At 43.0% G+C, this 14169-nt stretch overlaps 1 protein-coding gene across 16 annotated transcripts in view; it reads left to right on the plus strand.

Moving 5' to 3' along the window:
• obscnb (obscurin, cytoskeletal calmodulin and titin-interacting RhoGEF b) overlaps positions 1 to 14169 on the plus strand; it is a 70571-nt gene that overhangs the window by 42379 nt on the left and 14023 nt on the right. For 9 of the 16 annotated variants that reach the window (XM_072441717.1, XM_072441723.1, XM_072441721.1 and 6 more), the window contains 13 exons: positions 1621 to 1890; positions 2033 to 2311; positions 3669 to 3926; positions 4036 to 4299; positions 4405 to 4677; positions 7333 to 7599; positions 8112 to 8387; positions 9526 to 9798; positions 9871 to 10161; positions 10394 to 10423; positions 10523 to 11749; positions 12678 to 12959; positions 13608 to 13686. In XM_072441717.1, coding sequence (XP_072297818.1) covers positions 1621 to 1890; positions 2033 to 2311; positions 3669 to 3926; positions 4036 to 4299; positions 4405 to 4677; positions 7333 to 7599; positions 8112 to 8387; positions 9526 to 9798; positions 9871 to 10161; positions 10394 to 10423; positions 10523 to 11749; positions 12678 to 12959; positions 13608 to 13686 — 4069 coding nt within the window. The remainder of the gene's footprint in view (positions 1 to 1620; positions 1891 to 2032; positions 2312 to 3668; positions 3927 to 4035; positions 4300 to 4404; positions 4678 to 7332; positions 7600 to 8111; positions 8388 to 9525; positions 9799 to 9870; positions 10162 to 10393; positions 10424 to 10522; positions 11750 to 12677; positions 12960 to 13607; positions 13687 to 14169) is intronic. The other 7 variants (XM_072441718.1, XM_072441722.1, XM_072441733.1 and 4 more) reach the window with 4 other exon arrangements.

Below are 14169 nucleotides of genomic sequence, written 5' to 3' on the forward strand. Positions count from 1 at the left end.
CTTTTCAAGACCAAACTGAAGAACATTAGCAGTCAGGCTAGCGAGAGCATCACTTTCCGTTGTGAAATCACAAAATCGGGAGCCTCGGTCATATGGAGTTTTGGGGACAAGGTGCTTGAATCCAGCAGCAAATATCACCTGAAACAGGAAGGAACAGTTGTGCAGCTTGTCATCTATAAAGTGAAGAAAGCGGATTCAGGAGAGTACTCCTGTGACACAGGCAGCCAAAGGACCTCCGCTGTCCTCTCAGTGAAGGGTAGGATTTCAACTTTATTCTATTTTTAACCCATTTCACTTTGACCTTCTTTTGACCAAACCGCCTTTGAGCATGCCACTGTAGCACTTTTCATACACAGTTTCAGCCTTCTTTCACAATATTTTTTACTTTCCTCTTCTGCCCACACAATAATAAATACATTTGAAAGAATAACACAGAACCTATATACAGTATGTAGCATGCACTTTGATCCCCATCTCCTTTCCTCCTTGCACTTTTTATGCACTCTCTTTTTCCACTCTTTTTTTCGCTCATAAACTTGAGTTATTTCCTTCTCAACCTTTACCATCCTTTCCCGCCTTTCCTTGTTGAGTTCACACATTTTCAGCTTTGACTGAATCCTTGAATACTGGTAAATTTCCCAAACAGAAGCTGACGTCTGCATCCTGAAGTTCTTGGATAGCTGCGTTGTGCATGAAGGAGAAGATGTCCGCTTTGAGTGTGTGCTTTCCCATGAAGACGCCCCCGAGGCCCAGTGGAAGCTCCAGGACGTCCCGCTGCAGAACAATGAGATGAATGTGATTGAGACTCAGGGTCCAGTGCACATCCTCACGTTAAGAGGGGTCACTACAGCAGACTCGGGCTCAGTTATTTTTACTGTGGGTAACAACACGTCCACCGCCTCTCTCACTGTCAGAGGTAAGACCAGACAGGAGCTTTTTAAATGTAGTCATAGCAACATAACCCCAAACATGCGACAAAGAACACTTGTTAAGCTAAATCAACTTTATTCAATTGAGTCTTGTTACAACTGTATCATTATTCAAAGTTGTATTTTGATTGAGTCATGCATGTTTGATTATTCCTGTATTGCCCTGTAACTGAGGCTTGAATGCTCAGAAAATCAGTTTTCACTCACCCCCTGTCTCCGTGGGGGGTCAAAGGAAATTAGAACAGTGGTCCCTCATGGTAATGTAGAAAAGTGCTCTAAAATGTGCCCTCCGGTGTTCAAAAGTGGAATTGATATAGATTAGTTATTGTTTTTATAATTGTTTGCATAGTACATCTTTTAAATAGAGCATCTATATGGTAAATAGATGTAGGGTTTGATTTTGACATTTGAGATCAACTGGAAATAGCATCACAGTTATTGTAAACGTCTTGAACCTTCCTCTTTGGCCTCTTACTTGCGTGTCAGCTGGTTCTTTATTGAAAGATTCTGTCTGGTGCATGGGCTCTAATGATTTTGAATCGCTTTGTATATTTCTGGTCCTTTCTAAATTAATTTTCCTTACAGATTGCGTTGTTGTTGTTCTTTATAGAAACATGGTGATTGAATCGTGGAAGCTTTCTGTCAGGTCTTATTTCGGTGAACATCTATTTAAATGCACTGCTCTTTCCAGCAGCCGCTCCAGTCACGTTCAAGAAAGTCCTGGAGAGCCAAGAGGCCACAGAGGGGAGCACGGCCACGCTCTTGTGCGAAACCTCCAGCGCTGACACCAAAGTGACCTGGCGCAAAGGAACACAGGTCCTCATTACTGGAGACAAGTACAGCATCGAGAAGAAGGGCTCCGCTCACAAATTGCTCATAAACAAGCTCAGTGTTGCAGATAGTGGAGAATATTCATGTGATACAGGCGACAAGCAAACCACTGCCTCCCTCAACGTCAAAGGTAACAAGATCCATTTGTGTCTTCACCCTCTCATCCTCTCATCCAATCCATCCCATTTAAACTTGGAAATAACCATTCTGAAGATGTATTTGAAGCAGTGTCAGTAAAGAGCGCTCCCTGAAAGCCGTCCATGATTCCACAGAGCACGTGCGAATCGTCCGGGAGTTCAGGGATGTTACCGTCACCGTCGGTCAGGACGCGGCCTTCGAGGTGGAGCTGTCCCACCCTGGAGTCACCACCGGGCAATGGTGGCTCGGGGACAACCTGCTCCAGAACAACGACCTGAATCAGATGAGCAGCCAGGGCACAGTGCACCGGCTGGTCCTCAAGATGGTCACCACAGACGAGTCCGGAGACGTGGCTTTTGTGTTGGGAGAGGAGAAGTGTGTGGCTTGTCTTCTTGTGGAGGAGAAACACAAAGGTAAAAGACCTTATAGTGTTCATAATAATATAATTTAAAGGGGAAACATTAAATAAAATCAACTTTTATGACGTTTAAACCATCTTGTAATGGTGTTTGCTCATCATGAACAGAAAAATATCTGTTTACACCTAAACCTCCACGTAATTTAAAAGCTGCGGCTTGCTACTGTGAATTGTCAACATGAAGAGGCGGGGCTTATCAGTTTGGCAGTTTTAAACAGGAAGTCAAAGGACCTATTATTTACCTATATATTGCTGTTATTAAATATTTTAGATCAATATTTAAGTTTACAATGAACAAAATCTAATATCATAGCTATACTTTAACACTATGTTCCCGAAAAATGCGCAATAGGTCTCCTGAAGGTAGCAATTTCACAATATCGAATTTTAGTATCACTATCAATAAATCCAGGAAGACACATTTATTGATACCATGAAAATTCCTTTGTTCCCTTGAAATTTCCCCATGTGTGGACAATAAAGGATTATTTTATTTTAAGGATTATCTTATTAGGATTATCTTATCTTTTCACTCACCTACTCTGTGATTCCCATACTTACCATGTAATCAGTTTTACAAAATTGAATTTACTTAAAACATCTGTAACATTTTGAGAATCATTTACATTTCAGATATTGTTGTTTCTAATAATAATCACAATTCTATAATCACAATTCAAAATATTTTATTCAAGATTACACAAATATAATTGTGACGTTTTCTTTTTACCAGAGGCCTTAGTTATTTTTTTACTTGGTTTACGGATCCGCCGCACTTAGATTATTGATTTATACAATAGAACTAAAATAAATTATATATATTTTTTTAATAAAGTACTGCCAACAACCCAAAATAGCATTAAATTAAATGTAAAAAGCGGTATTAAGTCAAAAGATAAGAGCGCGTGAAGCAATTTCTCGACAAACTCCTGCAGAAGTCTGACGGAGCTGCTCCGATCTGCTCTGTGCCCGTCTCTCTGTCTGCTGTGTGCCTTTATATCGCAAATACACATTTTAAACCCGTTTACCACAGCGTCAGTTCTGTCTGTCTAAAACACGCTAAATCTACAGTTACACGCTCCTGCGCACCGCGTATCCCCCTCTCCTCCTCCTGTGGTGCGTTTTGGACAAACCCGGAAGAAAACATCTTTTGAAATTGAAATTATATTTATATTTATATTTCGTCCGCCTGTGCAATATATTTCATCTAAAAATCCGTAAACCAAGTAATAAAATAACTGCGGCCAGACTAGGTTTCAAAAAAAGGTTAAATTCAGTCAAACTAGGTTGATTTTAATTCCTTCTAGTTGCAATTGGCTAATTTGAAGCTAATCTAGTTTCCATTTTTCCAGTGATGATTGTGGAGAAACCTCACAACACATTGGCATTAGAGGGTGAGACAGTGACCTTGGCCTGCACCATATCAGACCCTAATGTTATTGTGACGTGGACGAGGAACGGTACTGTCCTCAAAGCAGGTCTGAAATATGACCTGAAGAAGAACGGAGCCTTCCACCAGCTGCGCATCCACAGCCTGGTGCCTGAGGACTCTGGGTCATACACCTGTGACACTGGGGATGACCAATGTGAAGTAAAGCTCACAGTGGAAGGTAATGAAGTCTGCCAACTCCGGAGCAAAGCTAAGAAACGTCTACTCTCAATCACAAATGTTGTGAGGCCATGTCAACGTCTTATATTCCTGTTTCAAAATCTCATCAGGTGCCCCAGTTTTCTTCCTAAAGGAACTGAAGAACCAGGAAGCTGTAGAGGGCGATGATATTGTCCTGCGCTGTGAGCTTTCTAAGCCTAAGCGTGTGGAGTGGAGAAAGGGAGGTGCGGTTCTCCACTCGGGTAAGCGAGTGAACATAAAGCAGGACAGCTGTGTGCAGGAGCTCCGCCTACTCAACGTGGAGCCAGAAGACACTGGGTTCTACACTTGTGACGCTGGAGACCAGCTTACCACAGCCTCTTTGACTGTGCAAGGTAGCATTTTTTTTTAAATCTTAGATATTTTTGTCTGGTATCTTTGAAGTGTTTAGTTCTCCAAGAGGCTCAGCATCCATATCTGTGTCTGCCTCAACTCGACAGTGAAAGAAGTCTTCATTTTGACTGGTCTTAAGACAACTGATGTGTTTGTGGGGGAGTGGGCGACCTTCTCCTGTCAGCTGTCCGGCAGGGCGCCTGGTGCAGTGCAGTGGTGGCTGGACGGCACACTGCTGGAAAACAGTGCGTTTAGTGAGATAGGAATGTGCTCGGGACACATCTATACGCTGACCCTCAAGAACCTGGCCACAGACGACTCGGGCACTGTCATGTTTAAGATGGGCAGTCTGCTCTCCACGGCCAAGCTCTTAGTCAAAGGTAGTACTTTAAGAAGAGCTACTATATCCAGGCTGAGACAAAGAAGGCTTTACTTAATGGATATGAACATCTAACTTCCCCAGCTTTTTAAAAGTTGCTTAACCGAAATGCTTGCTTTTCAGCAATGCCTTTGGCAACTTTTTGAACATTATTATTTCACCAGCTCCTTGTGGATTTTGCATGATCAGATCTTTATTTTTTACCACTAATATTATATCAATTGCCATGCGCTGGACTTGATATAGTAATTGTCCAATCCAGTGGGTGCAGCAACACATTCCATGACAAAATTGTTCAACCTCTCTACACATTCTGTCTACTCTGTCAGCTGGGCTGCCAAAAACATGACTTTACAGACATAATCACGGTTATGTTTTCACATCATGTTTTTATAAATCTACACACACTGAACTAAGGTCTAGTCAAATTATTGTAACTTTAACTCTTTGCTGACACTACAGAATGTTGTCACTGAGGAGGGCTTTGTATCCAAGGAGAGGAGGATTTAGATTTTGGACAATTGTGGTGGTGACGTTTTGATGCGATGAGGACTTCTGGGTGTAGTTTAACACTGAGACGGTTGAGAAGTTGATGCTTTCAAAGGCAAACAAATGAGATCTGTTGAATGTTACTTTCTTACTTACAGTGAGGAAAGTAAGTAATTGAACACCCTGCAATTTTGCTTGTTCTCCCAGTGGTCTGACATTTTCATTGTAGGTGCAGTTCCACTGTGAGAGACAGAATCTAAAAAAAATGTATGTTATTGCGGCAAATAAGTATTTAAACACCTGCCAATCAGCAAGAATTTTGGCTCTCAAAGACCTGTTAGTCTGCTGTTAAAAAGTCCACCTCTAATCCACATATGAAACTACAATAATAGGACCTTTTAAAGCTTGTTGGCTGCATAAAGACACCTATCCACCCCACAGTCAGACTCTATTACTACAAAAGAGCTGTCAAAAGACACCAGAGACAAAATTGATTGACCTCCACAAGGCTGGAAAGGCCTACGGGGCAATTGGCAAGCAGCGTAGTGAAAAAAGATCAACTGTTGGAGCAATTGTTAGAAAGCGGAAAAAGATGACTCTCAATCTCCCTCGGACTGGGGCTCCATGCAAGATCTCACCTGCACGGGGGGAGCTGGTCAATGACCTGAAGAGAGCTGGGACAGTTTAAGGTAATACACTACGCCGTCATGTTTTAATATCATGCATTGCACAGAAGGTTTCCCTCCTTTAGTCAGCACATGTCCAGACTCCAGGCCCATCTGAAGTTTGCCAGTGATCATTTGGATGATCCAGAAGAGTCATGGGAGAAAGTCATGTTGTCAAATGAGACCAAAATAGAAACGTTTTGTATAAATTCCACTCGCCGTGTTTGGAGGAAGAAGGAAGAGTACCATCCCAAGAACACCATCTCTACTGTGAAGCATGAGGGTGGAAACATCATGCTTTAGGGGACAGGATCACTGCACTGTATTAAGGAGAGAATGAATGGGGGCGTGTATTGTGAGATTTGTGGTGACAACCTCCTTCCTTCAGTCAGAGCATTGAAGATGGGTCATGGCTCTTCACACATGACAATGACCCGAAGCACACAGCCAGGATAACCAAGGAGTGGCTCCGTAAGAAGCAAATCAACGTCCTGGAGTGGCCTAGCCAGTCTCAGACCTAAATCTAATAGAAAATCTTGGAGGGAGCTGAAACTCCCTTGTGTCGTGTTGCTCAGCGACAACTCTAAAACCTGACAGATCTAGAGAAGATCTGTGTGGAGGAGTGGGCCAAAATCTCTGCTGCAGTGTGTGCAAACCTGGTCAAGAACTACAGCAAATTTTTGACCTCTGTGATTGTAAACAAAGGCTTCTGTACCAAATATTAACACTGATTTTCTCAGGTGTTTAAATTTTAGATTATGCCCCTCACAGTGGAAATGCACCTACGATGAAATTTCAGACCCCCCATAATGTCTAAGTGGGAGAACTTGCGAAATCGCTGGGTGTTCAAATACTTGCTTTCCTCACTGTATGTGGTCTTCACTATAATATAGTCACTTATAGACTCTCCTGCTGTTATCTGCTGTAACTTAACAGCTTGAATTTACAATATTTAGTTTGATAATAGAAAATGCATGATCGTGATTATGGTCAACATGCAGCCCTCTAGATTTTGATTCAAATGGACAGTCCTGACTTTGATGATGAAATATTGTATATATTGTATAAAGCTTTGTTGAGCGTAAGGTTCTGTTGGACTGTGGTAAAAGTGCTGCTCCACCCATCCACTCTCACCTGCTGCTCCATGACGCCATGTTCATCCTTATACAGCCCATAACATCAAACCTTTTCCTGTAACTCTGAGCCTGACTTTGACTAGTGCACTTTCCATGCCCATATACATTCATAAGCTCTTATTGTTGTAATGCTGACAGAAAGGCTTATGTACTTGCCCTTTCTGGTCAAGTATCACCAATAAGTAACATTATTCAATTGAAAGTGACTGAAATGAAAACTACATTTTTTTGGGCAAACCAACCTATGGATACAATTTAATGAAAAGACTAATAAAGGGAGGGTTGGGCTTAGCCCCTCTGTCAGCAGGCATGTCCTGTGCATGTGGCTCCTCTGTGCTGGCCTCATGACCCTGGCCTCGCCCTCAGATCCCACAGTGGAGGTGGTGAGCGCGATGGAGGACCTGCGGGTGTTTGAGAACCAGCCAGCTCAGTTCATCTGCCAGTACTCCCGGCCGGTCAAAGCCGAGTGGAGGAAAAACGGGCAGCTTCTGCAGCCGGACGGCAGGAGAGTGGTGGTGGAGCAGGACTGGAATGTGGCGCGCTTGTTCATTAGCTCCGTGTCCGCTGAGGACAGAGGCACTTACTCCTGTGAGGCTCAGGGCACTTGTGTGGTGGCAACATTGCATGTGGAAGGTGAGCTGCCCTCCACATGAGAGCGACCATCTCAAGGGTGTGTTCACTCTAGCACTGTTTGCTCACTTTAATTAAAGCCGCATTCATTTAAGCAGGACACGGCTTTATTTATGAATGTGTGATTACTTTATTTTCTATTTGAATTAAAAACGTCTTCGTCCAGGGTGATTAAAATAAAGTGAGCATAGCTGCCAAAATTTGAATTACTTTATATTCAAAGGAACAAACATAAAACAAGCATGTTTCTATTGAGATAAGGTGGAGAATCAATTAATCACATAAGAAATGACTATGTTATAATTACATGCAACTGAAAAGTGGACATTTGGCATTTGACATTTTGATCTGACCTTTCACTGCACTGGCTCAAATCAATCAACTTGACTGCTTAATGTGAACACACCCTAATTCTCCTGTCTTATCCTCTATTGTTAATTGTTTCCCACTATTTGTGTTTTGATACTTTATTTAGTATGTGGGTGAATAATTGTCTTTTTCTTTTCTTATCATAGACAAACCCATCACCATTGTCCAGAATTTGGAAAACATGGAAACGTTTGACGGGGGTGAGGCCCTGTTTGAATGTGCCCTGAGTCGGCCTGAGACCAAAGACTGTCGGTGGCTGTTGAACGGGACACCAGTGAAAGAGTCTCCAAATGTGGAGGTGGTGTCGTTTGAGAGTGGCCTCCGTCACCTGCTCCTCCTCAAAGAGTTGCGTGTGGAGGACAGCTGCACCGTGACGTTCAGAGCTGGCACGGCGTCCGCGTCCGCTCAGCTCACAGTCAAAGGTGAGACCTCACACAACACTGGATCAACACATTCTGGTTCCAAATGTCTCTCTCTGCTTTGTTCTTATATGTATACATACCATCTTTAAACTGTCAACAAAGCAGCAAGCACATAATAAATGTATTAAAAGGTTTTGATATCTTATTCCAAGCATCATCCACAATGAGGGTGACCACTTGTCCTGCTTTTGGTTGTTCTGTAATTTGGGCTTCTGTCTTGCGTCCCGCATGTCTACATTATGTCCCGCCTTTTCATGAATTGAAGTTGATTTTAGTTAGATTATAAAGCACTGAAAACCGGAGCGCCTGGAGGAAACTTACACAGACACGGGGAGAACATGCCAACTGATCAAATAATCAAAAAGCAAACCTTCTCATCAGGCTGCGCTTCTTTCTAATTTAGTCAGAATAAAACGGACATCAGAATGATCATGACGTGTGGCGGTGATCAGTGATGCACGGGCAGTGGGCTCGTGGTGCGGGTCGGGCCAAGAAAGTATCATTTCACACCAAGACAAGTTGGCCTGGCTCATAAAAGGCTCACAATGACCACGGTCTAGTGTATTTGTGGTTCATCTGCACTTCTGCATTTAGTTAATATCTTCATCTGACTCGTTTCTTTGTGAATATGTGTCAGATTGTAATAAAACACACATCATTTTGCATCTTAACACAGAAAACAGTTCTGTGCTGCCCCAACTCCGTCAGCCTTCCTCCACGTCTGCTCTGCTCTTTCTACACTGGGCTCCAGCATTTTTGGAGCGAGAGAAAACGAAGGAAATGCGCCAGCTTCCAGTTAATTTCGTACAATTTCTTAAAACTCCCTCATCTCAGACAGAGAGCCTGAAGGTTTCATGTCTATTAGTGACCTGGGCTATAAGCTTACATTTCATTTTAATTGAGTTATTATATCAAGTTGTAACTGTCCCACCATGTCCCTCCAAATACCATGACCTGTCCCACATTTGCAACTTTTTCAGGTGGTCACCATATCCACAATAGACAAATATGGTCCACCATTAGATATATTAGATTACATTAGATATATTCTCAGACAAACGTTGGATTGTTTTGCAGCATAATCACGTATTTACTGTCGTTACAATGTTGTGCTTGACTTCTGTTCCCTGACTGGCAGGCTGGCAGCTGGATGTTGTGAAGGCCTTGGAGGACAAAGTAGCTGCAGTGGGAGAAAAGGTGGAATTCTGCGTTGAGCTCAATGAGCCGGTGCCGATGTCTGAGGTGATCTGGTACACCAACGGAGTAGAGCTGAAGCCTAGTGACCTCTGGGCCATGAAGGCCGAGGGCAGCTCCTATTGTCTGATCCTGAAAAAGGCACCTCTTATGCCTCAACAGGAAATCACCTTTGCAGCCAGAGATGCACTGTCTTTGGCTAAGCTTTCCATTATCAGTAAGTACCACAGATTCCACAAGAAGAATTTTGAAGTCCAAAACTAATGCTTCGATTGTGTGTCGTACTTAGCTGTACCTGACCCTCCAGAGGATCCTGAAGTCTTAATTAAGTCCAACCAGTTTGTGAGCCTGTCATGGTTCACCCCTCTACACAACGGAGGAAGTCCTATTCTGGGCTACAGGGTGGAGATGCGGCTGGTGGACAGTGTCCTGTGGATGCCTTGTCACACAGAGCCCGTTTGTAACACAGAGTTTGTGGTAGAAAACCTGATGCCTGGGGCAGCATACAGGTTTAGAATGGCAGCCATCAACAAAGCCGGGGCAGGAGAGCCTGTGGAGCTGCCCCAGACTGTGCAGCTCGGTGAGTCTGTGCTCTTTATTTCAGCACTTATGTAAAGAAAACATAAAGAAAATGTTAAATACACAATCTACTTTGGGTTATGATGGTCAAATTGTCATGGGCACATTATTATTTGGGGGCAATTCCTTTTTTTTGTAAATATCTGTATAGATCAGAATAATTGCATAAATAATAATAAAACATTCAAAGACCATATTTAAAAATGATTAAATGCACACATTTTCTTTTACAGAGGAACCTAAAAAGCCAAGTGTCTCTCAAGGTAATACTTTAATTCCTGTTTGCAATTTTGCTTCATTGATTTTACATAGCACTATATAAAGTACTGACTGGGCTAAATAATTGTGATCTACTTGTGTAGATGAAAAGCCAAAGAGTGACCTTGGACAGAGCAGTCTTCCTCCAGAGGCTGCTGCTGAGGATCTGGCCAAAAAGAGTCAGAAGCTCACTCTGGACTCCACCTCAGTGCAAACAGAGGAGCAGAGCGAAACTAAAGCCGCCCAACAAGAGCTAATCACTGCAGTACAGACTGTGGACGTGAAGACCTCTGAGAAGGAGCTGGCGGTCACCTCAACGACCAGCTCCGAGAGTGAGGCATCGCTCGTGTCCTACCTCAAGGAAAGCAGCACCTCTACAGTCGCAGCGGCACATGTTATCACCACCGAACAAACACTGGTTTCTCAGACTATCGTCCAGCAGACAGAGGTTAAAACAGCTACAACCAGCACTACACTTGAGGCCACTGCAGTCTCCACAGAGGAAGTCATGGAGATCAGCAAGGAGGACGAACCGGAGCTCACAGAGGCCGCCGTCAAGATCCAAGCCGCGTTCAAAGGCTTCAAAGCCCGCAAAGAGATGAAGCCGGTGTTCAAAGAGGTGTTCAAAGAGCAGACTAAGGAGCCCAGCGGCACCATCCACCTGGAGTGCGTGGCGGAGGGCAAGCCGGAGAAAGTGCGCTGGCTCAAAGACGGCGAGCCCCTGACCGACGGCAAACACCACCACATCGACATCTACAACGACGGCACGTGCGCTCTGGTGATCACAGCCGTCACCACCAAGGATACGGGCGTGTACACTTGCGAGGTCACCAACAAGTTCGGCGTGTCCTCTCACGGCGCCAAAGTCACAGTGGGCACGGCCAGGGAATCGTCCGGACGCAGACCCCTGACCGTGGGCTACAGCGCGGACAGCGAGCCGGAGAGTTCGTCTGGAAGCGAGATGGACGAGTCGCTGAGGCAAGCCAGCAGACGCCTACGCAAACTGTGGCGCACCCGCCTGCCGCCCGACGTGGAGGAGGAGCCGTTTGTGAGCGCCGACGAAGGAGAGCTGAAGACGCCGGACCCGCATTCTTACAGAGAGGACGAGAACTACATCTACATAAAGTTCGACACCCGCTCGGATGCAGAGGTGGCGTCCAAGAGGTTCCAGGAGATATTCACGGTGCATGGAGTCCCGGTGGAGACGACCATAATAGAGGCGAGCTTGCAGAAGGTGGAGCTGAGGATCAGGAAGATGGAAAACTCGCAGGATGGCACGGAAACTCCCACTCCAGATAAACAAGCTCCTGCCTTCATGACTGGGGCTGCTGGTGAGAACTGTTTATGTAAGGCTTGTCAAACTAGTCATTACTATATTGTTTAAAAAAACTTTGTGTCGACTATTGAGCCTATTGGTTCAATACTAGTACTTGGTTGATCCATTTTTATCTCTATCACTTACTGTGCACTCACTGATAATTCTACTCAAATTGACTTTTGGTTTCTTCCTTTTTTTTTTTTCTTTTTTTTTTTTTTTTTTTAAGAGTGAACTTTATTGATCTCAATATTGAGAAATGTTGTTCTGCAGCTCTGAAGACACAATAACACTCAAGATATGCACAAGGAATAATAAAAACAAAAGTAAAAGAAAGAAAAATTCTGAAATATAATTTAGCAACCCTGGGATGGCCTCTGTACCCGTCTAAGGCCCAAAGTTACTGGGAGTCACTCCCAGTCACTCCAGTCACCTGCGACCCCGAACAGGAACAAGCGGCGGGAAACGAATGTATTATTTTCTAATGTCTATATGTTTAGCACTCAATATAAAGCAATAACAATCAAATCAAATTTAATTAATTGAATAATTAATCAAAACTATTTATGAAGACACCACTAATTTTTTCTGTTCCAGACCATCTATTTTTTTGTTTAAGAAAGAGGCAGATAGTATAAGATTAAAAAAAAAATTCTGCTCCTTTAGGATTGTGTTAGTGGACTTTTAGATTGTTTAAATTATATGCATAACTGTGCATAAATATATCAGTCCTACAACACAGTGCAGAATCATACTATATTACTAAATGACATTATTATAAACATATTATTTGTCCCTAATAAAGCTAACTGGTTATCATTTTTACTCTTGCGCCTAAATCTAAATAATGTACATTAAAATGTCAGAAAATCTTGTCTTGATTGCTCCACATAACATCTTCACATGGGTCAGATCTCTTCTTTCTTCTTTGCACTCTTTCCCAGCTGCCCCAGTGTTCCTGACCGAGCTGCAGAGCCAGGACGTTCCTGATGGTTACCCGGTCAGCTTTGACTGCGTGGCCATTGGCAAACCCGCTCCCACAGTCAAATGGTACAAAGACGGCAAACTGCTGGAGGAGAACGACCACTACATGATCAACGAGGACCAGGAGGGGCGCCACCAGCTCATCATCACCTCCGTGCTGCCCTCGGACATGGGCGCGTACCGCTGCACCGCCGAGAACAGCAGCGGCATCACGGCCACCAAAGCCGAGCTCAGGGTGGACAGTAAGTACATCATAGATCAGGCATGTCCAAACTACGGCCCGGGGGCCAAATGCGGCCCTCAGACTCATTTCTGTTGGCCCTCCGGCTTCCTGCTGTTGGTCCAAACAACAAAAAGTAGTATTTTTACTTTAACATTTGGAAACATTCATGCATTGTGATGTTATACCAACCTAATATTAATGTTCCGAGTCTTATTAAAGGTGTGGAGGCTCATCGAAAATATATCAAATGCAAAACTTCACTTTAATAAGTAACAATTCGACATTGTCAGGTTGTTTGTGGCCCTCTGCTGCGTAGAAGTTTCAAAATGTGGCCCTCGGTGAAAAAAGTTTGGACGCCCCTGTCATAGATACTTCACGACGGCATTTGTTTCTGAAAATACGTCTTTGTGGAACCACCTCATCCACCTGCAAGAGACTCATTACTTTTTTCAATGTCAGATTATTAACAGAAATAGGCTGCAATACAATCCCAATTTGCTGAACCAAAAACTGTTGATTGATTTACTGGGAGAGGAGACAAGTGTCATATCCTGCGTCATTTCTATTTGTAAAGCAAAATGTGTGTCAGCGGCCATCGCTCAGATTGTTTAGTGACTTGTAAACTCATGCGCGTTGGTAATAATAAAATCAATATTTGTTTTTACAGTGTCTTGCAGCTCAGATTATGACACGGCCGCCGACGCCACAGAGACGTCTTCATATGTCAGTGCGAAGGACACATCCAGGTAACACTACGTAGATTGAAATGTGATGCTAAATTTAAAAAGGCAATATATTATTCTTTTTCACTTACTTATTTTTGAACTACTAACAATAAGATAAGCAGATCATCATTTTACACTTTGTTCTTTACATGTTTCATTTCTGGGTGGGGATAGGTGGTAAGATTAAGCAGAAAACTTTAAGCACATTATTGATGAATTGAAAGGAAATATAATCTCACATTTTCTTTTTTATCAAGTACAACAACAATTAATCAACTGACCATGACCATATAAAATAATAGTTATTGTCTTAGATTGAGCATTGTAATCGTAAACAAAGACAAAACAAAAAGACAGTGGCATTATTAAATCAAAATGTAAAATTTTGTCAATAATATTTATTTATTTCAAACCTGCATATGACATAGTTTACAACACATATTTCCAGCAATTATAAAAACATACAGAGAAACTGCCTGGTTTGAAATGATACACCAGATATAC

The sequence above is a fragment of the Eucyclogobius newberryi genome, unplaced genomic scaffold (genome assembly GCF_026437365.1).
Source record: "Eucyclogobius newberryi isolate DKJ021-1_F unplaced genomic scaffold, fEucNew1.0.hap1 SCAF_12, whole genome shotgun sequence".
In the NCBI taxonomy this organism is placed as follows: Eukaryota; Metazoa; Chordata; class Actinopteri; order Gobiiformes; family Gobiidae; genus Eucyclogobius; species Eucyclogobius newberryi.